The sequence below is a fragment of the Sorex fumeus genome, unplaced genomic scaffold, assembly GCF_029834395.1.
Source record: "Sorex fumeus unplaced genomic scaffold, SorFum_2.1 ptg000034l, whole genome shotgun sequence".
Taxonomy (NCBI): Eukaryota; Metazoa; Chordata; class Mammalia; order Eulipotyphla; family Soricidae; genus Sorex; species Sorex fumeus.
Genome location: NW_026606091.1, coordinates 46,835,947 through 46,862,895, shown reverse-complemented (window position 1 = coordinate 46,862,895; position 26,949 = coordinate 46,835,947). Strand labels below are relative to the sequence as shown.

The following is a 26,949-nucleotide window of genomic DNA, read 5'->3' as shown; positions in this document are numbered from 1 at the left end:
GATTGGTTGTACCACCCTCATACAGTGATATTGGATGAGTTGGGAAACTTTCCACCTTTTCTCCCTAGTCTGGAACTGTTCAGGTAGTATTGAGTTATGTGGTTTTGGGAAGTTACTAAAGTGTGGGGTCCCTTGGATCACTGTTAATTAATTAATTATTTTTATTTTTATTTATTTATTTATTTTTTTGCTTTTTGGGTCACACCTGGCGATGCACAGGGGTTACTCCTGGCTCTGCACTCAGGAGTTACTCCTGGCAGTGCTCAGGGGACCATATGGGATGCTGGGAATTGAACCCGGGTCGGCCGCATGCAAGGCAAATGCCCTACCCACTGTGCTATCTCTCCAGCCCCACTGCTGATTTTTTTAAATCAACTTTTCTGTGATGGTAGTGGTGATGGTGGTGGGGAAGCTCCCAAGCAGTGCTCAGGAGACTGGGCATCGGCTTCCTGGAATACTCCGTCTGTTGGGTCAGCAGTTCAATGCTAGGTCAGGCCCAGTGGTGCAGTTGTCCACAGGGGCCACTGTCCTAAGGGCTGCTGGGGCCCTCCGTGTCTCCACCCAGCAGTGTGGTACTGGCGACCAGACTCAGTTCCTCACACCTGCAGGACATATATCTCCGCCCCCCTCCCCCTGCCCCCCGAGCTGGCTCTGGCCCTGAGATCATCTTCTGCACCCAGTAGTGAGGTTGCATGACCTGAGTCACCTCTGTTTTGGGGCGCTGCCCTGCCTTTCTGCCTTGCAACACTGGAAGGAAAGCTTGTGGCCTGTGGAACAGGTCTTCTTTGTGCAAAGCCAATTCCAGAGAGAGTGGGTCACAGCTACCAGCTTGACTTCATTCACAGGAACCTGTCAGACAGGGGCTTACACAACCCGGGCTCTTCCCGCCTTGAGACTCATTTTTGAAAAAGCAGTTTGGGGAGTTGTCCTTATCACTGATGAATCATCAGTGTTCTTAGGAAATGTCTTAGTAATTCTGCTACATGATTTCCAGCTTAGAAACAGGGATCTCTAGAGAAGGAAGTAACCTTTGGCATTAGGGTTTTGAATGAGTCGTTTATATTTTTAAAAGTTGGAGGCAATGTGTTCCTCTTTATTAACCTGTCCTAGGTCTGAGCTACCCAACTTTGGAATTGATTACCTGAAAGTTGAGCTGAGGCCAACAAAGTTTGCTTTGATTGTAAGAGTCGAGGAGACCCAGGCCAAGGGAGACACCCCCTGCCTTTCCTGGAGAAACGCCTCACTGCCCGAGACCCTCCGAGTTCCAGGGGGATATTCTCTAGTCTCTGCTGAGGGCAACTCTCAGCTCAAAATTTTCAACGAACATGTATTTATGTAAATGGGGTTGTCCAAATCCAGGACAATGAGTTCAACTTTAGTTAAGAAAACCAAGCGAGTTTGCAGGGATTATATTTAAATCGCTTTTATTTTCTATAGAGGAGCCTGAGGAAGGGGTGTGAGGAGGAGGGGTGGGGTGTGGGGGAGAGGGAAGGGCCTTTGCTCTGTTTTGCGTGCGCTCCTTGAGTGACTTCTGCCCTTTAAGGACCTTGGTATTTTATTTTATTTGGTTTGGGGCTAAGCCTGGTGGGGCTCAGGGGCTGCCCCCAACCTGTTTCCTGGGGAAGGTTCCCAGTGGAGCTGGAGGGACGCTCACATGCAAAACATGAGCTCCGGCCCAGTGAGCCGTCGACCTGGGACTCAGTGGCTCTTAAGAAAGATTTTTTTCTTTTTATTATTGAATCACCATGAGATATAGTTACAAAGCTTTCATGTGTGAGCTTTAATCATACAATGATCAAACACTCATCCCTCCACCAGTGCACATTCTCCACTACCAGTGTCCCCAGTAGACGCCCCGCCCCTTTCCAACCCTCCCCTGCCTCCATGGCAGACAATGTCCACCATACTCTCTCTCTACTTTGGGGCATTGTGGTTTGCAATACAGATATTGAAAGGTCATCACGTTTGGTCCTTTATCTACTTTCAGCACACATCTCCCATCCTGACCCATCCCTCCAACCACTATTGTCTTAGTGATCCCTTCTCTATTCCAGCTGCCTTCTCCCCCAGCTCATGAGACAGGCTTCCAACAATGGGGCAATATTCCTGGCCCTTGTGTCTACTGTCCTTGGGTGTTGGTCTCATTATGCTATTTTATATTCCACAAGGGCTGGAGTGATAGCACAGCAGGTAGGGTGTTCACCTTGCACACAGCCAACATGGCCACCCCGAGTTCTATTCCTCCACCCTTGTTGTAGAGCCCGGCAAGCTACCGAGAGTATCTCGTCCGCATGGCAAAGCCTGGCAAGCTCCCTGTGATGTATTCGATATGCCAAACACAGTAACAACAAAGTCTCACAATGGAGACGTTACTGGGCCCGCTCAAGAAAATCGATGAACAACGGGAGGACAGTCACAGTGATATTCCACAAATGTCTATCAAGAGTGATTTTTCTAATGGAATATTTTGCAGAGTTTTTTATTTTTTTTAAGGACTGAGTTTATAACAACGTAAAAGTAATGTCTTTTAAGCTACTGCCACTGCTTTGGAATGAAATGAGAAAGCTGGTGAAATCATCCTTATGTAGCTGCTTGTCCTTAGATAATGGTTTAATGAGAGGCTGTATTTTTAAGTAAAGTATGCATTGGTCTCTGCCTCCTTTTCTCCTGCAGTCGAACAGCCAATCAGCAACATCTCAGTATTCAATGACACCTGCCTGCGGTGGAGACATAGGAAGACAGCTGGTCTCCAGGAGATGTATTTAGTAAGTCACTCACAGCCATACCCTTGACAAGATGTGCTTTGTGTGGGGGATTTAAAGAATATCAGCAAGCCTCAAAGTCTGTTCACTGAGCTGCCATTAGGAATGGAAAATGCGTGTGACAGTAGCATCAAGAAACGGAAACGGGCCTTTGTGCTGCCCGTTTGGAGACAGCAGCCTTGGGGGCCGCGGGGAAGCCAAGAGATCCTCTGCATACCTGCCGTGGGCTACAGGGTGGGTGTCCAGGCAGAGGACCCGGTGATTGTCGCTCTTGAGTTCCTCTATGCTGGGGCCCAGTGTGTCGCCGCGAGTGGTGGGCTGCAGCCTTCAAGGGTTTGTGGACTTGGGCTGAAACCCATGGCTTAGACTAGGAACGGGAATCCCAGCAGCTGAACAGGGCCAGGTGTCAGGAAGGGCAAGGCTTGGGGTGAACTGCCCCTGCAGGACATTCAATAGGACAGAGATTGTATCTGATGGCCAGGTGCTGGGACGTCATAGAGAAGTGCGTGTGTCACCATGCAGATAGGCATGTGTGCAGTTATTGGAGTCGGGTCATGCAGGTGGGCTGGGGCAATGGGGAGTCTGGAGGAGTCAGGAAGAGGAGGGATTTTCTGTGGGATATATTGAGATCTTTAATTTATTTAAAAATCAGGACAGAGTTTTATAAAAGTGTAAAAAGTAGTGTCCTTTGGACGACTACCACCAATTTTAAATGAGGTGAAATTGCTGTCTAGTTATGTCATTTTCTTTCTAGGAAGATGTCCTCCTTTGGCCCTGCTCCTGCAGGTTTGTCAGTAGGTCTCGTGTGTCACACACGCATCGGCCATGTGAAACTAGGAAGAGAAAGTCACCAGCTTTGGGGCCTTGGCCTCATGTGCATCTTAATTTGCAAATGTCTTGTATTATGTTGATAAATCATGACAACAGTGTTTATAATATTATAACTAGTATTGTTTTACTGTTACACTTTGCTTTTGGGGGGAAGGGCATACTATGTGGTGCTCAAGAGGGGCCTTGGGACCCGCTGGGGGTTCTCAGTCAACCAGGCTGTTGGTTGAGTACAAGGGTCCCAAGATGCAATGCCAGCTCAGACTCTACAGCACCAGGGATACCCTGGCAGGGCTGTACTGGGCCAGGCTTGGGGAACCATGTGATGCTGAGAACGGAGCCCTGGTCAGGTGCTCGAGAGGCATGCCGTGCTCTCTCCTGGCCCTGCGCTTCACTTCTTGGAGGATCTTTTCAGTTGAGAGCAAGAGAACTCCTTGGAAGAGGTAAGCATTCAGACACCGAGAGCCTTTCCAACGTGGACAATTCACCCACCAAACTTTCTGTGTTTCAGTTCCACGTTCAGGGTCAGAGATGGTATCAGAAAGAATTTGCCCAGGAAATGATCTTCAACATCAGCGCCAGCAGCCAGACCCCCGAGGTGTGTTTGACTCTGCGTCCGGGTACCAACTACAGTGTCAGCATCCAGGCTTTGTCATCTAAACTTCCTGTGGTCATCTCTCTGACGACCCCGATAACAGGTAAATCTTGAGCCGTGGATTCTAGGTCCATGAAGTCACCATCGAGCTGTAGGCATGCTGGGATACAAGGGAGCACGGCAACTTTCTGATGTGGTGGAGGAAGGAGGAAGAAGGGCAGGGATGTGGCCCAGTGATACAGAATGAGCTTGCATGAGTGAGACTCTGGATTTGATTCCTGACTTGGCAGGACTCCAGGCAGGGGAAGAAAATGTCCATGTCCATCTGCGAAGGACATGGAATTGGAAACGTGCAACTGTGACTACAATATTTTCTTTCTTTCTTTCTTTCTTATATTTTTGGCTTTTTTGGGTCACACTCTGTGATGCTCAGGGATTATTCCTGGCTCTGCACTCAGGAATCACTCCTGGCAGTGCTCAGGGTACCATATGGGATGCTGGGGTTCGAACCCGGGTCAGCTGCATGCAAGGCAAATGTCCTACTATAACTCTGGCCCCCAATATCTTATTTCTGAAAAAAAAAAGACTTGAAATAGAATATTAAGGCTGGTTATATCTGGACAGTTTGTATGAGTTGGTCAAATTTCTTCTGGATATTCGAAATACTATATACTTGACAAGAATTTTTCCTGTTACTCTTTCTCAGTAGCACATTTTTTATTCTCTTGCCAGTTTATCCAGAGCTTTTTAAGAAAATTATTTTTTATTGGTTTTAATTAAAAAATTTTTATTTATTTAAATATTTTGTATTGAATCACAATGAGATACACAGTTACAAGGTTGTTCATGATTGGGTTTCAGTTATATCATGTTCCAACACCCATTTCTTCACTAGGGTACATTTCCCACCACAAGTTTCTCCAGATTCCCTCCAGCCCTTCTCCCCCGCCTGCCTCTGTAGGAGGCACTTTCTCTCTCTCTCTCTCTCGCTCTCTCTCTCTCTCGCTCTCGCTCTCGCTCTCTCTCGCTCTCGCTCTCTCTCCCTCTCTCCCTCTCTCTCTTTCTCCCTATTTCTCTCTCTCTCTTTCTCTCTCCCTCCCTCCCCCTTTCTCCTTTTGGGCATTATGGTTTGCAATGCAGGTACTGAAAGGTTATCAGGTATATCCCTTTACCTCCTTTCAGCACTCAGGTTTTGTCCAGAGTGATCATTTTCTACTGTCATTGTCATAGCGGTCCCTCTGTACAGGGTTTCTTAAACTTTCTATTCAGTAGCCTTTTGTACACAAAACTGCCACATGGCCTAGAAGCATTTTAAGTCTATATGTATTAAAAATAGGCACACAAGTAAAATGTTCACTGATAATTGCAAAGACAGTTTTTTGGGGTGGGGCACCACTGAGTGGTGTTTCGGCCCTACTGTTGCTCTGCTCGGGGATAAAACCGGGATCTGCTCCACGCAAAGCCTGTGCTCTGTCCATTGAGCTGTTCCTCTAGCCCTTCAAACATCGCCATCCCCACATTTTGTTTCCCGATTCTATGTGGGTCATAGCCCACATTTTAGGAAGCTCGTCTTTACGATGAGGGAGAATAGGTGACGGTCCCACTGGAGTCCCCTAGAAAATTCATTTTTCACTCCTGTTCTCACTTTCTCAAATTGGTAACACCCCACAGGACTCATCAAGTTAATCCTCAGAGCATTAGGTTCTTGTTTCTTACTTCCTTGAGAAATAAGAAGTAATCAGGGAAGGACTCCCCACTCCTGAATCTCCGATTGCTTCCTGCCTGCGGAACCATCTGGCATCTCCGAAGGTGATCCTCCCCTCTGCCCCACATGGATGTGTTGGATCCCTTCCCTTCCCTTCACGCCCAGACATTCCCAGTATCGAATGAGTCTCAACCCTGAACAAGAATGTGGTAATACCTCTTTTTTAAAAAATTTAAGAACTATGATTTACAAAGTTATTGATAGTTGAGTTTTAGGCGTATCATATTTCAAAACCAATCTCGGTGTCAACTTCCCTCTGCCAGTGTTCCTGTACCCCCCCTCACCCACCTTTACCCCCACACTACCCCCGCCTGTCAACTTGACAGGCACATTACAAAGTTTCAGGGTTGCAGCTTAGGTCTCCTGTTTTCAGTATTGTTGAGCCTGTGTTTGGATCCATGGTTATGCCCTTCACCCATATCACCAGTATAACTGAAGCCCTGATGCCTGTTTACCTGTTTCTCCCCGTTCTCTTCTTCCCGCCTCAATGTCTTTCCTTCTCTGTTCTTCTTCTCTCTAAACACTGGGGTCAAGGGTGATCTAGACATCCTTTTTACTACGCGTTTCATAATCCAGTATGTAGAATAAGTGAGATCATCCTATGCTTGTCTTTATTCTTCTGACTTACTTCACCCAACACCATCTCTTCCAATTCCAGCCACATGGCAGCAAATTGCATGATTTCATCATTTCTTGCAGCGGCATGGTATTCCTTTGTGTATATATACTGCATCTTCATAATCCATTCAGCTAGGTTGTGATACCTCTTTTTTAAAACAAACAGGGGCCAGAGTGATAATATAATGGGGAGGGCATTTGCCTTGCATGGGACCAACCTGGGTTTGATCCCCAGCATCCCATATGGTCTCCCGAGCACACCCAGGAGTAATTCCTGAGTGCAGAGCCAGGAGTAAGTAACCCCTGAACATTGCTGGGTGTGACTCTAAAAGACAAACAAAAAACTCCCAAATAAACACATTTCCTTTGATTCTATACCCCATCTAGCTACAGTCTCCTTGCACCCACTCTCCCCACAACCCCTTTCCCATAAAACTCCTTGGGAGAAGTGCCTGGTGGAGTGTATCCTCCACTTTCCCACTGTCTCTGCTGCAGCTAGTGGGCTCCCAGTATGCAGTCACCTGTCCTCATTGCTTTGCTGACTGGGCCTCCACCTTGCCAAATCCACCAGGGGAATTGTTCTTTTCTGGTGCTGTCTCGTGAGTTCAGTACTCCTTCCATCTTTGGAACACCTTCTCTCTTGATTTGGGTTTTTCTGGCCATGCTCACTGCTCCTTCTCGGTCTTCTCTGTTGGTCCAGCTACTTTTGTTTCTTTGTTTTGTTTTGGGGTCACACCCAGAAGTGCTCAGGACTTGTTCTTGGCTCTGTGCTCAGAGGTTCAGGGGACTATGTAGGATGTCGGGACTTGAAATCCCTGTCAGCCATGTGCAAGGCACATGCCGTCCCACTGAACTATCTCTCTGGCCTTAGCACCAGGTCCTTTTATCAAAGCCCTTCCAACACCACCAGCTGCCTTCTCCTTTTTCTTCCTTAGCTGCCCCTTCTAATGCTGTGTGGTTAGTCTTGTAGTTACAGATTTTGGGGGGTCAGGGGGCACTCCCAGCAGTGCTTAAGGGTTACTCCTGGCTCTGCACTCAGGAATCACTCCTGGTAGTACTCAAGGGACCAAATGGGATGCCAGGGATTGAACCCATGTGCAAGACAAGTGACCTAGCCACTGTGCTATCTCTCCAGCCCAGTTGGGTATTATTGAGGGTCCCTTAAATATGTGTTCCAGTTCCCCTGCCTCTGAGCTACAGACTCTTTCCTAAACAGACTTGTTGATGATTGAAGAGGTGAAGAATTTAGTAGAGCTTATGACTTCTTATTTCCTCACCCTCAAATTTACTTCCACATAGTATGTCTTGGATATTCCTTTCTTATTTGCCAGCTGTTCAGGACAAGAGAAGTTTTTGTGATTCTGTCTCTTCAGACCAGTTTCTGATCCTTCATCCAGACTTGTTGGCTTATTACCAACATGTTTCCTGAGTCCAATCACTTTTCCCTCGCTTCATCTTCCCACTTAGCAACCCGAGCCAAGCCAGAGGCCCCTTGCTCACACCCCTGCAGTCGCTTCCTCATCGGTCTCCTGTTTTCACAATCTCCTGTTGGTGCCCTCACGCCCTCCCCAGTCTTAATCTCCACTAGCTTTCCACATCACACTTGGGAGCCAGTGATCTCCGACATGTGCACGAGAGAACAAAATCCCAAGCTCAGACGCGCCCAGTGTGGCTGTCAGCATTCGGCAGAACACTGGTTGTATCCTGGAGTCCGTGATCTGACCCCACCTACCTCACTGACTTCAGCTCTCTCCCGTTCCAAGTGCCACTTGCCTCCCTGGCCTGGGTGTTAGGGTTCGGACAGGTCAGACTTGTTCTTGCCTCCACCTGCCCCTCCTCTGCTTTCTCTTCCTGGGACACGCTCCTAGGGTGGCCTCCTGATCATACCGTCCTTCAACTCTCTGCACAGATGCTGTCACTTTGCAGTCTTTCCTGCCCATCATTTCAAAAACAACCTGCCCTTCTCTGCTAGCCCCTCACGCTCTGTCCACTTCACAGGCTTCTGTTTCTTCAGAGAACTTGTCTACTGAGATTTCATTGTTCAAGTTGACTTGTTTAGCTCCTTGTTGTCCTAGAATAGGGGTTTCTTGAAGACTTTTTTCTGTGTGTTTGTTTTGTTGCCACACCTGGCAGTACTCTGGCTTTATACCTGGCCCTGCACTCAGGGATCACTCCTGGCAGGAGCTCAGGGGACCATATAGAGTGCTGGGGATTGAACCTGGACCTGCCGCATGGAAGGCAAGTGCCCTACGCACTGTATTATTGCTCTGCACCCACCTCCCAAAGACAGAGATTTTTGTCTGTGTATTCTACATTGAATCCCCAACAAGTAAGGATGGTGATAGCATGGAGTACAGCACAGAAATCTTTTTTTTGTCATGAATGAATTCAGGGACCAGAACTCCAAAAGGCCTGTGTGTGATTTTGAGGCAATTCCTGGAAAATTCGGAAAGGCTTTAGATCAAATTACTTAGACCCAAGTTTGGGCTGAAAAGGGAAGCCCAACTTGAGTATTTCTTCCTGGTAAAATGAGTCACTGTTCAGTCTCATGCTTTTTGGTCCTTGTCACATTCGGGTGGCTTGCATTTCCGATTCAAATCAGCAGTTCAAATTTTCTCTGATTTGTGTTGCGAGAGTTTCATCTGATGAGAGATTCATTTCTACCTCTTGCAGTAGATAGATCACAGGCCTGGTGTATCAAGCTGCCTGTGTCTGTGCAGCTGGCCACCAGGGGACACTCTCGATTCGTGTGAGCTGGTTGAGAAGCCTAAGGTGGCTTTAAAGTTTATGGAGACCGAGACTGCGTCGTTTCAGCTCTACCCTACTTGAAAGAATTTGTAAGGCTAAACCATGTGCGAAAGTTGTTGAGATCTTATGAGAGAATAAACAAAACAAAACCCTTCCCCAACGCACTTTTACAGAGGTGGGGGGGGCAGGGGAGAAGGAACAGGGCTAGGAGAGCCAGAACTCCTAGCCTAGTCGTGTGCTTATGTCGGTAAAACTTTTCTGGTAAAACTCACATAGACTCTGAGTTTCACCAGAAAAAGTTAAGCAAGGGACTTGGATCTGGGAAAGGCAGCCCACTGGATTTCCGGGAAGAAAATGAGTGGGAATTTCCCTTCTGAGTGTCTTCCATTAAACGGAATCTGAGTGGTGGAAGCGGAATGAAAGTGTGACTCGAAATAAGCAGCTGACCTCAGCGGAGAGCTGGCCTTCCCGCCTGGTGGACAGGGACACGTGTTCCAGGGCCCAGGGGAGAGCAGGTGCAGCGGACAGTAGTGTGGGTGGAGGCACCTCCTGGGATGCTCCAAGGCCCCCGATCGGCCACCACTCATTCCCTTAGGGTTGGGGTGAAGTAGCCCAACACCCTTGACCTTAGTGCCAGAGGAGCTGACACCCATTGGCTGTTTCTAGTCCAGTCAAAGAGTGTCCAAAGGAGATATGTGCTGAAAGTAAAGGACCAAATGTGAGAGCCTCTCAGTATCTATATTGCAAACCATAATGCCCCAAAGTAGGGAGAGAGTATGAGGGAAATTGTCTGCCATAGAGGCAGGAGGAGGGTTGGAAAGGGGAGGGATACTGTGGACATTGGTGGTGGAGAATGTCACTGGTGGAGGGATGGGTGTTTCATCATTGTATGACTGAAACTCAAACATGAAAGCTTTGTAATAGTATCTCACGGTGATTAAGTTAAAAAAAAGAGTCACATTAAAAAAAAGAGTGGAGAGAGAGAGAAAGAGAGAGAGATAAAGAGAGGGGGGCACACTGGAACAGAGAAGATTACTTGCCCTGCCCAACAAGGAGATTCTGTGGGGCAACAGTGAAGAAAGGGGGTCGAGGAAGCCCTCCCTTTCCCTACAGGCCTGAGGAGCAAGGCCTGGAACTTACATGGGAAATTTCCCCTCTCTCCCTGTCCTCATATCTTGGGAATTTTCATCTCATTTGATTTGGGAGGGGGGCTTGGACCACACCTGGTAATGTTTGGAGGCTACTGTCGGCTTACGAGGGTGCTGGTGCTTCAGGATCAAACTAGGGTCAGGCACAAGTAGGGCAAGCACTTTAGTCCCATGACACTCTCTTTATGGCCCTTAATTTTTTTTGTTTGTTTTTTTAATGACTCACCATGAGGTACAGCTACAAATGTTCATGCTTATGTTTTAGTCACACAATGACCGAGTAACCATCCCTCCACCAGTGCCCATTCTCCACCACCATTTCTGTGGCAGGCACATTCCCTTTTACTCTCTCTCTCTCCTTTTGGGTGTTGTGGTTTGCAGTACAGGTATTAAGTGGCCATCACATTCGGTCTATTGTGTACTATCAGCACACATGTCCCATCCCAAGTGTATGGCCATTAATTTTTAAAAGTTTTCTTTCCTGGTGACCTCAGGCAATGGAGTGATCAGAAGCTCCTCAGTTGCATTGGGAGTTTTTTTTGTTGTCATTAAGACCCATTTTAGGAACTAGGGTTACATCTCTGCATTAGAGCACTTGGCTTGCGTAGGTAAGGTCCTGGGTTCACTGCCAAATAATTTTAAAAATTGCTTTAAAACTTAGAGCTACCGGCATTTGTTTTAGTATATGGCATGAGGCTGCATCTGTATGATAAGCCCCCTCCCCCCCAAATGATAGCCAATTTGCTGTCGACTTTTATATGTAAAATATGAAAATTATTCATTCATATTCTCATTTATTTGGGCCTCTTTCCTAAGTTTTTTTTTCCGTAGCTTTGCCTGTCCCGCGCTTATTATACCTTGATTTCACTCACTGTAACTTTTCAGTGCATTTAATAATTTATAGGACAGAGCTTTCTTCATCGCTTTCCTCCTGATTTCTCAAAGCTTTCCATAACCGTTAGCAAAAGAGGGTGGTTGTGTGACACCCGGGCTGGAGTGAGGGTCTCACTCTGCCTGTTGCCCCAGCAGTCAGGACCAGGGGAGGAGCGAAGGGAAGAGAGAGCCGGTCTCTCAGTGTGGGGGAGCAGCACCCAGCACCCCAGAAAATGTGATGAGAATGCAGCTGAGAACCAACCTAGCAAAGGGTGGGCTTCTCCAGTGGGGAGAGAGAGGATGGCTGAACGAAGAAGGGGAGGATGACCTCTAAGCAGGGGCCAGATGGGGGATCCCTGGGGCAGGAGGAAGGTTGCAGGGCCCGCTTCTCCGTGGCACCCAAGGGTGAGAGGAGGAACCTCTCATGGCCAGCCAAGAGGGCAGGGGGGCTGGGGTTGCTGGTGGCTGAGAAGTGCAAGGCGAGGAGCCATCTACAGGGGCCCCTGGTGTGAGCCTCCCTTTGAGCTGAAAACAGGAAATGTGGGAGGAAAGCCACCAACTTGCCCGCAGCAGCATGGGCAAAACACCAAAACAAAGGGGATGTTTGCGGGGGCGTGAGGGTCAGACCCAAAGCGGCCCCTCCCCTTCCCTGCACTGCCTTATGCTCTGGACTTTCCATCACCCTCTTGTCCTGCGCCAGGCGTGGAAGCTCTTTCTGGGTTTCCATGGAAACACAGGGCCGAGCTTCTGGTCACTTGGGGGAGGCCAGGATTGGAAGCAAGGGCCGGTGCAGGGGAGCTCCTGGGGTCCCTGGCAAGTCCCACAAGTTTAGGGAACACATAACCTTTATGACCATGTCCAGGCGACTTTGGAAGAAATTCAAGGTTTACTTTTTTTTTGGGGGGGGGGGGAACTGGGGAGAGGCACAGTGGGCAATGTGCAGGGCTTTCCTTTGGCCCCACACTCAGGGATCACTTCTGGCGGGGCTCAGGGGACTACATACAGTGCTGGGGATTAAACCTGGGCCAGCCACATGCAAGGCAAGTGTCCTATCCACGGATTCATCTCTCCAGCACCTAATTCGAGGTTTAGCACTGTTGAATGAAAGCAGCGGGGCTTCCCCCATCCTCTCTCCTCCATGCCTCTCTCTGTCTTTTTTTTTCCTTTTTGGGTCACACCAGCTATGCTCAGGGGTTACTCCTTGCGGTGCTTGGAGGACAATATGAGATGCCAGGGATCGAACCTGGGTCGTCCGTGTGCAAGGCAAACGCCCAACCCACTGTACTATCGCTCTGGCTCCTGGTCTCTCTTCAGATGTGCCCCCTCCCTGCGCCCCTCTTAATGCCTGTGCCCTCTCCTGATGTTCAACTCAGAGCACCCCAGCTTCTCTGAGCACCCCACCTGTGTGTGCCGGCCTTCTGCCTGCCTGTCAGGAGACACCCCCTCACCCGGCAGGGAGCCGCCTCTGGATGTGCTTCTCAGAGCTTGGTGCCCACGTTCCTTCCTCCTGTCTCTTCACTTTCTCCTGTCTCTTCACCAGCCTATCTTCTTGGTCCTCTTAACCCTCACTTGCTCAGGCCTTTGTGCAGTGCCTAGGATGATTCCCTCGCCCCCACCCCCAACTTAGCCCTGCTGCAGGCCTGGAGCCATCTTCTGGGCAGACTGGGGCACAGCCTCAATTTTGGACAGCCTGGACCTGGTAAATCGCCCTTTATCCAGCCCAGTGTCCGGCCGCATAGAAGGTAGACCTCTGACCAGACACCTAGTTTACCATATCATAAATACCTTGTTGAATGGTGTAATTCTCCATCCAGAGAGAAAGTTTAGGGGGCTGAGTGCATGCTCTGCATGCTGGAGGTGTGGGTAGGGTCCCTGCATCCAGCGAGCCCACCCTAGACATGGCCCTGCAAGAAGACAAAGAAGATGCCCTAATTCCCATTCTTTCCTGGCCCTGGCGTCTGACCATGCCCACGCCTCTCACTGGACTGCCTGGCCCTCCCCCATGGAGCCTGCGCTGCCTTCATTCTCTCCCTGCCTGCAATGGGCTCCCCTCCTCACCCCTGCACACCCCCAATTCTTGCCAGCATTCTTCCCCGGCACCCCCACGGTGCCCTGTTCTGTCACAGCTCGGTCTGTTTATGAAACTCCCTCTTCTGCTAGCCCGTGAGCTGTCGGAGAGCGGGAAGCATGTCCTCTCGGTTTCTTCGGGCACGTGGGCGTTGGACAGGGTGGACACAGCACATTTGAAAGAGCTTTAATGTGATTGGGGCAGCCCTCCCCTCCTTTTTAAATTTGGATTAATTATCACTGCCACCACCAAAGCTGTTTCCTAATTGGGAGTTTTTCCTTCGCTGTGGGGCTGGGCTGGAAGCACTTTCCTCTTTCATGGTCTTCTTTCTCTGCCCGCCCCGCCCCCCCACCTGCCCCATTGTCGATACAGTGATGGACTTTGAAAGAGTGATGGGTTAGGTCAGGATCTGGCCAAGACCCTTCTCCCCACTGGCCTCCTGAGGGGTGCAGGGCCTGTTTCCACCGTCTGGTCCCTGGGGTTCAGAGCAGCTCTCTCCAACAAAGGCCTCGAAACTCCACTCTGACATGGCCCGCTGGCCCTGCCCCACAGCTCCCTGGGGGAATTGTGTGTGTGTGTGTGTGTGTGTGTGTATGTGTGTGTGTGTGTTTAGCACCCCGTGTCTGTGTCTAGAGGATGGCTCAGAGACAGGAGCCCAGCTACAGGGGAATTTGTTGGATCAGAGAGCTCGGAGGACCTTCCCGAATGAGCATTTCTGCTTCGCTGCATTGCTTTGCTGCCTCCTGATGATGGAATCTCCTTGGCCTGTGGCTCCCTCAGACCCCCCCTACCCTGTTCCTTACAAGCACAGGCCGGGGGTGGCACAGCAGGAATTTGTCCCTCTGGGTGTCCAAAAAGAAAAAAAAGCTGAGATTGTCAGCGAACGTGTTACCCTAGCCGGGTGTCATGGCAGTACCAGTGACAGTGCTGGGTGTGAACCCCGGTCACACACCTGACTCCACCTGCCCCTGGTGTGACTTCACCTGTCTGAGCCACCGAGAAAGCCGAGCTGACGTCACCCGGAGCTGCTGAGACACCCGGCGCCTAGCGTAGTGCTTGGCACTCCTTGGGCGTTGCTCGTGAGTTTCAGGCTATTTTAAGAACCAGTAACATACACTTAGTGTATCCCAAGCTCTCTCTCGTCTTACTCATTAATCCCCGCCTTGGCTTGGTGTGGCTGTGTGTGTGTGTGTGTTTGTGTGTGCGTGCATGTGTGTGTGTGTGAATGTGTGTGTATTTATGTGTGCATTCGTGTGTGTGTTGATGTGTGCGTGCATGTGTGTGTATGTGTACATTCATGTGTGTGTTTATGCGTGCATGCATGTGTGTGTGTTGTGTGTGCGTGTGTGCTTGTGTGTGTGTTTGGGGCTCTGAGCCTCACTTGCTGACTGGTTGCCTTAGCCCCCATACTATTCCTCTGGCCCGTCTCTGCTCCTCTTCTACAGACGAGGCAGCTAGTGGCTGGTGTCTGTGGCATCCTCACGACCTCTGTGGCTTAATTATGGCCCCACTTCTCAGTACCTGTCATTAAGCGAAGGGCACCTTCCCCGGGGTTCTTATGCTTGTGGGCTCAGTGTTGCCAAAGTGGACTTGGGGGCTGGAGACACAGCACAGCAGGTAGAGCCCTTGCTTTGCTTGAAACTGGCCCTGGCTCAGATCCCTGGCACCACATATGGTTCCCGAGCAAAACCAGGGGTTCCCTCCAGGAAACTTAAGCCCCCCAAACCAGAAGGTGCAACCCCTAAGCAAATAGTGTGCTAGAAGTAATACAAAGGTGCTGTGTGAGTGTGGGAGCAGCCAGTCACTGAGGGAGCCCCGGGGAAAGGAAAGGCATAGAACCTGGGGTCAGATTGTGGCTCTGGCCTGTGCCGATTGCGGGCACGTTTTGTAACCCCACCCCACTTCTGTTTCCTTATCTGGACCACGAGACTTTCCAAGGGCATCATTCTGGTCCCTCCTCGGACTACTTCAGGGCCTGCCAGTAGCTAGACAGTTACACCCACCAACTGCCGTATAATCCCAACAACGGCCAGGATCCAGAGATTATCACACTCAGCTCCCGGAAGCGACATCTTATCATCTCATTCCTACTTTGGACAAACTGGAAGGCTACCGAATGTAACCTGCCCACACGGCAGAGTCTGGCAAACTCCCCGTGCATACCCAATATGCCAAATACCAGTAACAATGATGGGTCTCGTTCTCCTAACCCTGAAAGAGCCTTGAATATGGCACTTTAAAAAAAAAAATCTCAGGGCTAGGATGGAGACCTTACTGGGGCCTGCTTGAGGCAATCGACGAACAACAGGATGGTCGTGATCGTGATCGTGAGAAGGGGATGAAATGATGGGTTTCATCACTCAAACTGACTTGGTGCCAGGGCCCAAAAAGGAAGTTGGCAGGATCTGCCCCCACATCTGAACCGCAGGCCCCACCTGTATGGCAGGGTACAAGCAGACCTGGCTTCAGATTCGCCTCAACTCGGGTCTGTCTGATGGGTGGGGACTGTCCCACAGGTAACCCAACCCAGGAAGGAAGGAAGGAAGGAAGGAAGGAAGGAAGGGAGGGAGGGAGGGAGGGAGGGAGGGAGGAAGGAGGAAGGGGAGGGGAGAGGGAGGGAAGAAGGGAGGGAGGGAAGGAGGAAGGGGGAAGGGGAGGGGAGAGGGAGGGGGAAGCGGGGAGGGAAGGAAAGAAAGAGGGAAGGAGGAAAGGAGGGAGGAAGAGAGAGAGGGAAGGCGAGAAAGAGTGAAGGAGGAAGGGAAGGAAGGAGGGAAGGAGGGAAAGAAAGAAAGAAAAGAAAGGAAGGAAGGAAGGAAGGAAGAAAAAGAAAGAAAGAAAAAGGAAGAAAGAAAGAAAGTATAGATAGACAGACAGACAGACAGACAGATAGATTAGTGAGGTGGGCTTCACCCCTTTTCCTCGGAGTCTGGAGAGGCAGGCAACTGTGGCTACGAGGGGTGGGGGATGGGGAGGGAAGGCTGCTCGTGCACCTCACCCGCCTGGTCGCCTCTGGAGCAGACTCAGTGAGAGGAGCATTGCCAGGACGCAGCTAATGCGTTTCCTGAGCGCCTGGTAAGTACATCTTAGCGGTGCAAACCCAGACGGCAGAACGGCAGCCGGGACACTGACACCACAGATGGAACCACCATGCCAGCCAGTCAGTTTGTCCTTCCAGTGGAAAGTGGATCTGGGAATCCCGGTTGCTGGGACATGTGTAGCAAAAGCAGGACACGCTGTGATTCGAAGGGATGGAGAAAGCTGATTTCTTTTTTTTTTTTCCCTTTATTTTATTTTATTTTTTTTTACAGTTGTAGATTTACAATTTTTTGTGCTTTGGTTTCAATTATACAATGATCAGATACCCATCCCTCCACCAGTGCCCATTTTCCACCACCATGGATAATATCCCTCCCACCCCCATCCCCCCATCCCCCTGTCTCTGTGGCAGGGCAATCCCCTGTGTTCTCTCTCTCCTTTTGGGTGTTGTGGTCTGCAAAAGAGGCATTGAGTGGCAAACATGTTCAGTCCATAGTCTACTTTCGACATGCATCTCCCCTCCTGGGAGGATCCTCCAAACACCCTTTATTTGGTGCTCCCTTCTCTATCTGAACTGCCCTTTCCTCTAGGATACCCGCTGGCCTCTAAGTTATGGAGTAATCCTCCTGGTGCTGATCTCAGCTATTCTTGGGTATTAATCTCATACTTTGTTACTTTATATCCCCCAGATGAATGCAATCTTTCTATGTCTATCCCTCTCTTTCTGACTCATTTTGCTTTAACATGATACTTTCCATGTAGTACCACTTGTATGTAAATTTCATGACTTCATCTTTTCTAACAGCTACATAGTACTCCATTGTGTAGATGTACCAAAGTTTCTTTAACCAGTCATCTGGAAAGCTGATTTCTTATCACAACTGTCCACCAAGCAAACGCTGACGCCCACAGCATCCACCCCCTGGCAATGCTGGGCTCTCACTTTTTTTGTGAGCGATTTTTTTTCTCGGTAAAATAATAGAAACAATGCAGTCCTTGGCTCATTTTCCAGCATCCAGTTCATGGCATTAGGTACTTCTGCAGGGTTGAACAACCTCAGCCGCTGTTGGTTTCCAAAAACCCTCAGAAACTGTAACCAGTAAACATCAATTCCTCCTTCCCCACCTCCCCACTCCCCTCCCAGCCCTGGGCAGCTTCTTGCCTGCCCACTTTTGCCTCCAAAAACCTGCCTTTTCTAGAAGTTTCACATTGTGTGGACCCAAGCAATGTTGCTTGGTTAGTGGATCTCAAGTATTCTCTTGTCTTGACTCATTAGTCTGTGCCCTGGCTTGGTGTGGCTGTGTGTGTGTGTGTTGTGTGTATATGTAGGGACGTGTGTGTATGTGTATAGGTGCATGTGTATATAGCCGTGTGTGTGCTGTGTGTATAGATGAGTGTGTGTGTATAGGAGGGTGCATGTAGGGGTGTCTGTATATGTGTGTGTGTGTGTGTGTAGGGGCGTGTGTGTATAGGTGTGCGTATAGGTAGGGGTGTCTGTGTGTATTTGTGTGTGTGAGTGTGTGTGTGCGCAGGGATATGTTTGTGTGTCTGTGTGTGTGTTTTGGGCCATGCCCAGCAGTGCCGAAGGGCCACTCCTGGCTCTATGCGGCACTGAGCATCACCTTCTTCGGGGTCGGACACTTTCCCCACTTTCATGGTGCTGGGGACCAGATCCCGGGCCCTGCCTCTTGGCGGCAAGCACTTCACCACTCTCCGCTCACTCTGGAACCTCTAGCACCCTGCGTTCAGGCCTTCTCCGTGTGGTGGCCTGTGTCAGAAGTTATACCGTCCTCGGCCTCCTGAAGGACCCCGTCTTCGTGCTCTTACTGACCCTCATTGTTACCCTCTGTTCTTTCCAATGCGTGTTCAGAGCCGCTACTCCCGGAAGTGGACTTCCACACTGTGCACGGAGGGCCTCTCCCCCGCCTGAGACTGCGGAAAGCCTCGGAGACAAACGGACCCATCAGGTCAGTCGCTGCCCTTTTCCAGCACTTCCCCCGCCCCCCTCCCTGCCCCCATCCCAGGGAATGTTCTGGAAGCTCTGGTTTAGCTGAGGAGACTCCTTTTAGGTACCTGCACTCCTGTAGATGGGGCGCAGGTAGCTTGGGCCTCTATCTCCGTTTCCTTGAGTACCAACTGGGGCTTGAATTCTAAGCTGTCCCCTTCCAAATCAACTGTGACATTTTTAAGGCACCAGAGATCGGTGCTCGGGTGGCTTAGCTCAAAAAAGGCCTTCACTTCTTTGGTCACCAGAGGCACATTTTGCTCTGCCTGTGCTTGTCCAACAGGAAGTCAGGCTTGTCCTTGGTTCCCCATCTCTCCGTCCATCTGTTGGTGAGGGTGGATCAGGTGTACCGTTTCACTGAGTAAAGACAGAAAATATTTTTCTGTATTTAAGGGTGATTGTAGGACACATGATTCGGTGTTGTGGTTTCTGAAAGGACCATTTGGATGATTCTTTTGATTCATTGATGGATTTAGTTATGTGTTAGACATTGTGTGGTTAGAGATGGCTTCAGAGGTCCCAGAGGGGATTGGTATGAAATCAGTTTGTCCCGTGAGAGGACAGGAAAAGCATCTTTTTTAAAGTCTGGAGATGTTATCTGTGGATCTGTTTATATGACAGACTTCTGCCTTTCTGTTACTTTGAGTTCAGTTATTTCCCAGAGATCTTTCCAGGGATGGATAGGGCGCACAGGTTGTTGTGCTTCTTGATCCCTGTCCGGTTAACTGGAAGACACTGTTATTCTGGGGCTATAAGGACAACAGAGGCGATATCGCTGCCTGGGAGAATTTGCAAGAGCAAACGTGGCATTTGGGCCAAGCAGTATGTAAGGCGAGATGAAGTACCAGAAGACAGGTGGCCCTGCGGTCCTGCGCTGGCTATTACCTTCAAAACAGGAAGTGGGGGTCTGAGTCCCTCCAGGAAGGGTGGCAGGGAGAAAGGGGGAGAAACCCTTCCAGAACACTTGTGTCTCCAACAGCCAGAACCGCTTCCCTGACGTCATCAGTGCTAATTACAAGCAGGAAGGCGGGGAGGTGTCCTCAGCCTGCCTACCTGTTCAGCGCTGCGGGGAGCAGCCTCACTGGGGTGAAACCAATCAAAGTCTTTGTGCATCGTTGAGGATTAAGAGCAGGATGCAAGGTGGAGCTAGGGGCTCAGGGACCAAATGTCCTTAACTGGGTGAATTTAGGGAGTCAGTATAGCCTGTATCTGGGCTCCCGGCTTGCTGGTGTCGTCTTACCTGCCAGATTACAGGGTATCTTTGGGCGGGGGCGTCGCTGAGAGGGGTTGGTCATCAGCACAACATCAGTCCATATGGGAAGGGGCTAGAAGTCAGTGTTAGCATTCTGCCAGGTAGAGATTGCTGAGCATGCTAACCCATGGACGTGCTTTCTTCACGCCTCCTCCAGGGTGCCTCGATGGGGCAGTGTGTTCCCCTGAGCTTTGTCTCTGACCCCCAGCACCTGCATGGGAAGGCAGCTGGCATCTGAAAGGGTGCTGTCGGGCAGCACAAAGCTGCTGCCGTGCTTGATTCATGGGGCTGTGGACTGCCGCAGGTGCTCCCTAGTCTGCAGTGCATGCTCAGTAAATATTTGCTATGGTGACAGACAACTCATGGCCACGAGGCTTTCCACTGCACCTTTCCAAAGGAAGCTCTTGTCTGAAAGGGAACCCAGGCTTTGTGGAAATCAGGACCCAGAGGACACCTGGAATGTTCGAGAGCCCCTCGTGGGTGGGAACTTTGCAAATCCAACACCTACTGTTGGGGAAAGCTCCCTTTATTTAACCTGGTGACTCATGGGTTCTTGAGAGTGAGAGATGGGGCTCCAGGTACGTGGAGCAGGAAATTTATATTCACGGGTAAAATAGAATCATGTGGTCTAATGAGTTTTGGAAATCACCCTAATCATACTTGGCGCTGATGCCTGTTTTATTCTCTTTATTAAAATTTCAACTCAAGAAACCTCAGTGGGGAGTCAATCATAGCCAGAGAACTGCACAAGGGTTTGCAAGGATAAAAGAGAAATCATTTAAATCCCTGCTGTCAAGGCTGATAGAAAAAGGAGAATCAAAGGAAGGCATGGGTCATCGTTGGTCCCATTTTATTTGGACACACCCTTTTGCTGACAGGCTTTCTCTTTGATGGGCCAAATAATAAAGCTTGTGACAAAATGACACTGGGCTGCCCTTGTGTCACCATATTTGCCTTTAAAGAATGGTTTTACAGGGTCCCTGTGACACCTTCCCTTCTGTTGTGGGAGGTTGTCAGGCCATGTCACCGCCCGTGATGTTGCATTCCTGGGTCTCAGTTTTTTCACATGACCTTTGGTATCGATCTGTGAGCTGTCAGGAGCCATGTGCAATCCCGTGGATTCTGCCTCACATGTCACGTGATGGTCAGCAGACTTTGTACATTGACTCTGGGAGACAGCTGGCCTCCATGTGACTGCTAAGTCCTTTCACAGCTGCCTTTATGTGCCCACGTGAGACTCGCTGGTTACATGGACTTCACCACAAGCACGCACAAGGCAGGATCTGAGCGGCCTCACTAAAGGAGATGTCCTCCGCACCCCCCTGCAGTTAGAATGTGAACTTTGCTCCTTATCATCTAGCGGTGGGGTTGGAGTTGCATGACCATTGGGGCAGCCAGCCTGCCAATTCCAGGTTCAGTGCCGCGTTTCCTGTGTCAGGAAGAGTGCTCTGAGAAACAGCGGGTATTCAATGAGCAGCACTAAGGTAGTGAATGGACCCCCAGGTGAGGATCTGATAAACATTGTCTTTTTAAAAATTTTTAAAAAATTTTTTAAATTTTTTTTATTGAATCACTGTGAGATAGACCCTTACAAAGCTGTTCATGATTGGATTTCACTTATACAGTGTTCCAACACCCATCCCTCCACCAGTGTACATTTCCCAGCACCAGTGCCCCTGGTTCCCTCCTATCACCCCCATCCCCCACCCCCACCTGCCTCTATGGCATGCACCTCTCTCTCTTCCTCTCTCTCTCTCTCTCTCTCTCTCTTTCTCTCTCCCCCCCTCCCTTTTGGGCACTGTGGTTTGCATTAGATACTGAAAGGTTGATAAACATTTTCTTTTTTCTTTCAGTTCCTATCAGGTGTTAGTGCTTCCCCTGGCTCTGCAAAGCACTTTTCCTTGTGATTCTAAAGGAGCTACCTCATATTTTAGCAATACTTCTAAGGCTGATGGATACGTGGCTGCAGAACTACTGGCCAAAGATGTTGCAGACGATGCCATGGAGCTCTCTATTGGAGATAGGCTATACTATGGGAAATATTACAATGCACCCTTGAAAACAGGCATCGATTACTGCATTATAGTGCGGATCACAAGTGAATGGAATCAGGTATATTTCTTGAAAAGATGTTGTGAACTCTTTCTTTCTTATCACTGTCACTGTCACTGTCCTCCGTTGTTCATCGATTTGCTCGAGCGGGCCCAGTAACATTATGAGACTTGTTACTGTGTCTGGCATATCGAATACGTCACGGTAGCTTGCCAGGTTTTGCCGTGCGGGCGAGATACTCTCAGTAGCTTGCCGGGCTCTCTGAGAGGGGCAGAGGAATCGAACTCTGTTCAGCCATGTTGGCTGCATGCAAGGCAAATGCCCTACCTGCTGTGCTATTGCACCAGCCACATGAAATGTAAATGTTTCTGGGCATTTGGTAAACAGTGCAATCAATAACCATGAATACTTGACCTCTCTAAAGGATGAGCCATTGAAACCTTTATGAGTGGTGACACTCTGAGCTTCCAGAGTGACCTGGTGGGACCTGTGTCTGGAATGAATGGCTTGCTTTTGCTTCTTCCTCTTAAGCTTCCCAATTTTGGTTGGTTGGTTTGTTTTTGTTTGAGGGCCACACCCAGATGTGCTCAGAACATACTCCAAGCTCTGGACTCATAGGTCTCTCTTGCAGTGCTGGGGAATCATATGCAGTTGGAGATCGAACCTTTGTCCGCAATACAAGCTTACCTGCTGCCCCATAAACTTTCTGAAAGCCTTTCATTTACAACACTGCTAAGGGCTGACTTGCAGAGGAGCAGTGAACTTTCATTTTCTTGCCTATGACTTTCCCTTTCCTCCCCCTCCCCCCACACCCCCCCTTTCCTTCTCTGACATTTCTTTGCCAGATTGCTGCTTCCTCCAGGAAGCAGGAGGGAGGGGGTTTAAACTCACCACTTCCTTCCTTCTGCTCAGACCCTGTTTGGGAGTGGTGCATACACCCCAGTTTTCTCTCCCTGGTCTTTCGAAAGGCTTTGCTCTTCCATGAGAATGGTTGCATATTCATTAGATAATAAATAGAACTGAAGAGTCACCACATGATCAATAACCATAATGAACTGGACCAGCTGAAGAACATGAGGTGGATTTTTTGGTCAGGGACGGAAGATCTGCAAGAATCATTGTGATGGTTGCCCTAGAAGAACTACAGCGTGAAGCTATCTCTGTTGGTAGCTTGGTACCAACAACTGGATTGGTAACAACAACTGGAAACAAGATAATACCATTAATAGAAATTTCTTTTTTCTAGTCAAGGCATCTTTTATTCACATTACGGAAACTGCAGAAGAAGATAAAGTGCTAAAGCTTGTTTTTATCTGTATCATTTTAAAAAATCGTAAGATATTTTCTCAATCCATGTGCAATATAGGAGACCTAAAGTGAGAATGACTGTAGTCTTTGCACCAATTAATATATGCTCCAGAAGAAAATGAAATGGAGGTAGATAAATATTCATTAACTGATGAATTTGTAGAAGGGTCATCACATATTTGAAAGCGAGATATCTTGTTCTGTAGAGGACACAGATCTAATAGGCCATATCACGGTTGATATAAAACCGATTTCTAAGAGTAAATCCAAATAGCACAGGGGAACTAGTGGTAATGTTTTTGTGAAAATAATGTGGTAATTAAAAATTAGAGAGTATCACCCAGAATATGCACGCATGTGCGTGCATGCACACACACACACACACACGCGCACACACACACACTACTTAATTTTTTTCAAAAGGTATTTATGACTCAGCCAAAACCTTGCTAGAAAACTGCCTAGAGACCTCAGGTTGGCATGTCTAGTCATAGACACAACACTGGCAGGATGCTAACTACAATTTAGAGATTTCTCAGAAAGCTGTTGATCAGACTGAGACTTCAGTCTGGGAGGGTGTATTATTAGTCAGCTTGGGCTGCCATTACCAGGTGCCATAGACTGGTTGTGTAAACAACATCATTTATGTCTCACAGTTCTAGAGATTTCCGGGCCTAAGATTAAGGTGCAGGCTAGCTTGGTTCTCTGGTGAGACCCACTTGTGGGCGTGCAGAGGTGGCCTTCTTGCTATGTCCTCACTCAATGGGGAGGGAGGGAGTGCTGGTCAGTCTTCTCCATGTTAGATGGATGTTAATCCCATCTGGGCCCTTTACCTTCAGAACCTCGTCTAACCAGCCCTCCCAGAAGCCCTACCACCAAGTGTTCATAACATTTGGTTCAACAGAAGGAGTTCTGCATATACTTTGGATATTGATTTCTCTTGAGATATACAGTTTGAAAAACGTTTTCTGCCAAACTGTGGGTTTCTTTCTTTCTTTCTTTCTTTCTTTCTTTCTTTCTTTCTTTCTTTCTCTCTCTCTCTCTTTTTCTTTGTCTTTCTCTTTCTCTATGTTTATAAGAGTCATTTGATGCATAAAAGCTCTCAATTTTGATGAAGTCCCATTTCTCTATTTTCTTGATTGTTGCTCATGCCTGTGGTGTCATATCCAAGAGATCATTGCCAAATCCAACTTCCAGAAGTTTTTCCACCAGATTTTCTTTGGAGAGCTTTAGCTCTCATATTTAGGTTGGATTTTTCATTGTTTTTGTACATGGTATTAGGTAAGAGTCCTATCCACTCTTTGGCATGTTATAATCTAGTTTTACCAGCACTGTTGGTTGAAAGTATTTCCTTTTTTTTTCCCTATTGAATGGTCTTAACAGCCTTGTCAAAACTCATTTGACATATACATAAGATTTTATTTCTGGGTTCTTTGTTTTTTATCTGTATGTGTATCTTTATGCTGGTACCACCCTGTTTTGATTTCTTTAGCTTTGTAGTCAAATTATAAATTAGAAAGTATGGCTTTTCCAATTCTCCAATTTTATTTATTCCTTCTATATATCTATCCCAGCGTTATGCTTTCAGTTGATCAGACAGAAATCTAGAATTAATTCTTCTGTTCTCTGATTCTTACCTTCTGCTCTGGATCATCATGAAATTGTGTCAGTTCTAGTACCTTAGTGCTTGTCTTCCTTTCCGTCTTCATTGTGCTACTCAGCCTTTGACATGCCTTGTCTGGACACCGATTTTCTAATTTATCTTCTGGTCTCTTATCTGTTTTCTTGATCAGAAAGGAATTTTATAAAATGAAAATCACTTCAAGGAACTGTGTTAAAAGTGTTTCCCTTTCTGGGCAGCTCAGAGAGAGAAGGGAGCACCAAATAAAGGGTGTTTGGAGGATCCTCCCAGGAGGGGAGATGCATGTCGAAAGTAGACTATGGACTGAACATGTTTGCCACTCAATGCCTCTTTCGCAGACCACAACACCCAAAAGGAGAGAGAGAACACAGGGGATTGCCCTGTCACAGAGGCGGGGGAGGGGATGGGGGGACGGGGGTGGGAGGGATATTATCCATGGTGGTGGAAAATGGGCACTGGTGGAGGGATGGGTATCTGATCATTGTATAATCGAAACCCAAGCACAAAAAATTGTAAATCTACAACTGTACCTCATGGTGTTTCACAAAAAAAAAAAAGTGTTTCCCTTTCTATTATCACTAGATTATTATCACATTATTATCACAGACCTTATTATCACACAGTGTTAACACTATGGACTTTCAAGGGCTCAGTTACACGTTTCTCTGTGTATAAATCTTACCTGCCCACCCACGGAGTTCTAGCATCATCTCACTTTCAGAAAGACTCTTCTATCTATTCTTCCCACCCAGCCTTTCCTCTGGAAACCATTCCTCCTGAATTTAGTTTTTTTTGCCTGTCAGTTTGCTTTAGTTATTCATTTGTTTCCATAGGGACGAAACTGTCCAGGTCTTTCACTTCTTTACTTATTTCACTCAGCACAATCACCTCCAGTTCCATTCCTTTTATTCTAGAAGACGCAATATCATTTTGAAAAACTAGCACAATAGTATTCCACTGAGGATGTAACCACACCTTCCTTAGTCAGGTAATTCCTGATGGCCATTTGAGTTGATTTTATGTTGTGTTAACATTCTTCACCATGAACACTTGGATGCAAATTAGTATTTTCACCTCCATTGGATAAAAGCCTCAAAGCAGCATTGCTATATTAACATAGGATTGCTGTGTAAAAAAAATTTGGAGGGCCTATCTTTTTTTCCTCAGCTGCACTGAGGGGAAAAAAAAAGTGCAGCTTTTTGCTCAGGGCTCTCTCTTGGCTCTGTGCTCGGGTCACTCCTAATCATGCTTGAAGGACAATATGTGGAGATGGAGATTAAACTGGCTGTCTGTGAGCAAGGCGAGTGCCTTGACCCCCGTCCTGTCCTCTACATCGTCCCCCCCACCCCTTTGTAGCATTTAAAAAAAATTGAGTCATCATGAGATAGACATTGCAAAATTATTCATGATTGTGTTTCAGCCATACAATGTTTCAACACCCATCCCTCCACAAGTGTAATTTCCTAGCACCAGTGTCCCCAGTTTCCCTTCTACCCCTTCAAGCTACCCCCACCCCAGTCTGTCTCTATGGCAGGAAACTCTCTCTCTCTCTCTCTCTCTCTCTTCTCTCATTTTAGGCATCATGGTTTGCAATACAGATAAAATGTTATCATGTACATCATTTACCTGCTTTCAACACTCAGTTCTTGTCCAGAGTGATCATTTCCAACTAGTATTGTCATAATGGGCTGGAGCGATAGCACAGCGGTAGGGCGTTTGCCTTGCACGCAGCCAACATGGCCGACCCGAGTTCGATTCCTCCACCCCTCTCGGAGAGCCCGGAAAGCTACCGAGAGTATCTCGCCTGCACGGAGAGCCTGGCAAGCTACCCTGACGTACTCAATATGCCAAACACAGTAACAACAAGTCTCATGATGGAGACGTTACTGGGCCTGCTCGAGCAAATCGATAAACAATGGGAGGACCGTGACCGTGATTGTAATAATGGACCCTCCTCTATCTTAACTACCCTCCACCCCCACACCATTGACCATCTGTAGCAGTTTTTAAGGACTCTCCATCCCGTTTTCCATAGGGGCTGGAACATAGACATTCCCATCAAGAGTGCCCCTGAACCTTTTAACCCGCACTTACTGTTTCCAATCTTTTTGATATAGGTCATTCTCACAGGGTGTATTGATATTTTATAGTGGGTTTGATTTGTGTTTTTTTTTGTTTCTTTGGGTCACACCCAGTGATGCACAGGGGTTACTCCTGGCTTTACACTCAGGAATTACTCCTGGTGATGC

At 48.2% G+C, this 26,949-nt stretch overlaps 1 protein-coding gene across 1 annotated transcript in view; it reads left to right on the top strand.

Annotated features, from left to right (window-relative positions):
- SUSD1 (sushi domain containing 1) overlaps positions 1 to 26,949 on the top strand; it is a 144,871-nt gene that overhangs the window by 96,860 nt on the left and 21,062 nt on the right. Inside the window, exons 9-12 of the mRNA XM_056117123.1 lie at positions 2,674 to 2,765; positions 4,102 to 4,288; positions 18,312 to 18,408; positions 21,633 to 21,810. Of these exons, the coding sequence (XP_055973098.1) occupies positions 2,674 to 2,765; positions 4,102 to 4,288; positions 18,312 to 18,408; positions 21,633 to 21,810 (554 nt within the window). The remainder of the gene's footprint in view (positions 1 to 2,673; positions 2,766 to 4,101; positions 4,289 to 18,311; positions 18,409 to 21,632; positions 21,811 to 26,949) is intronic.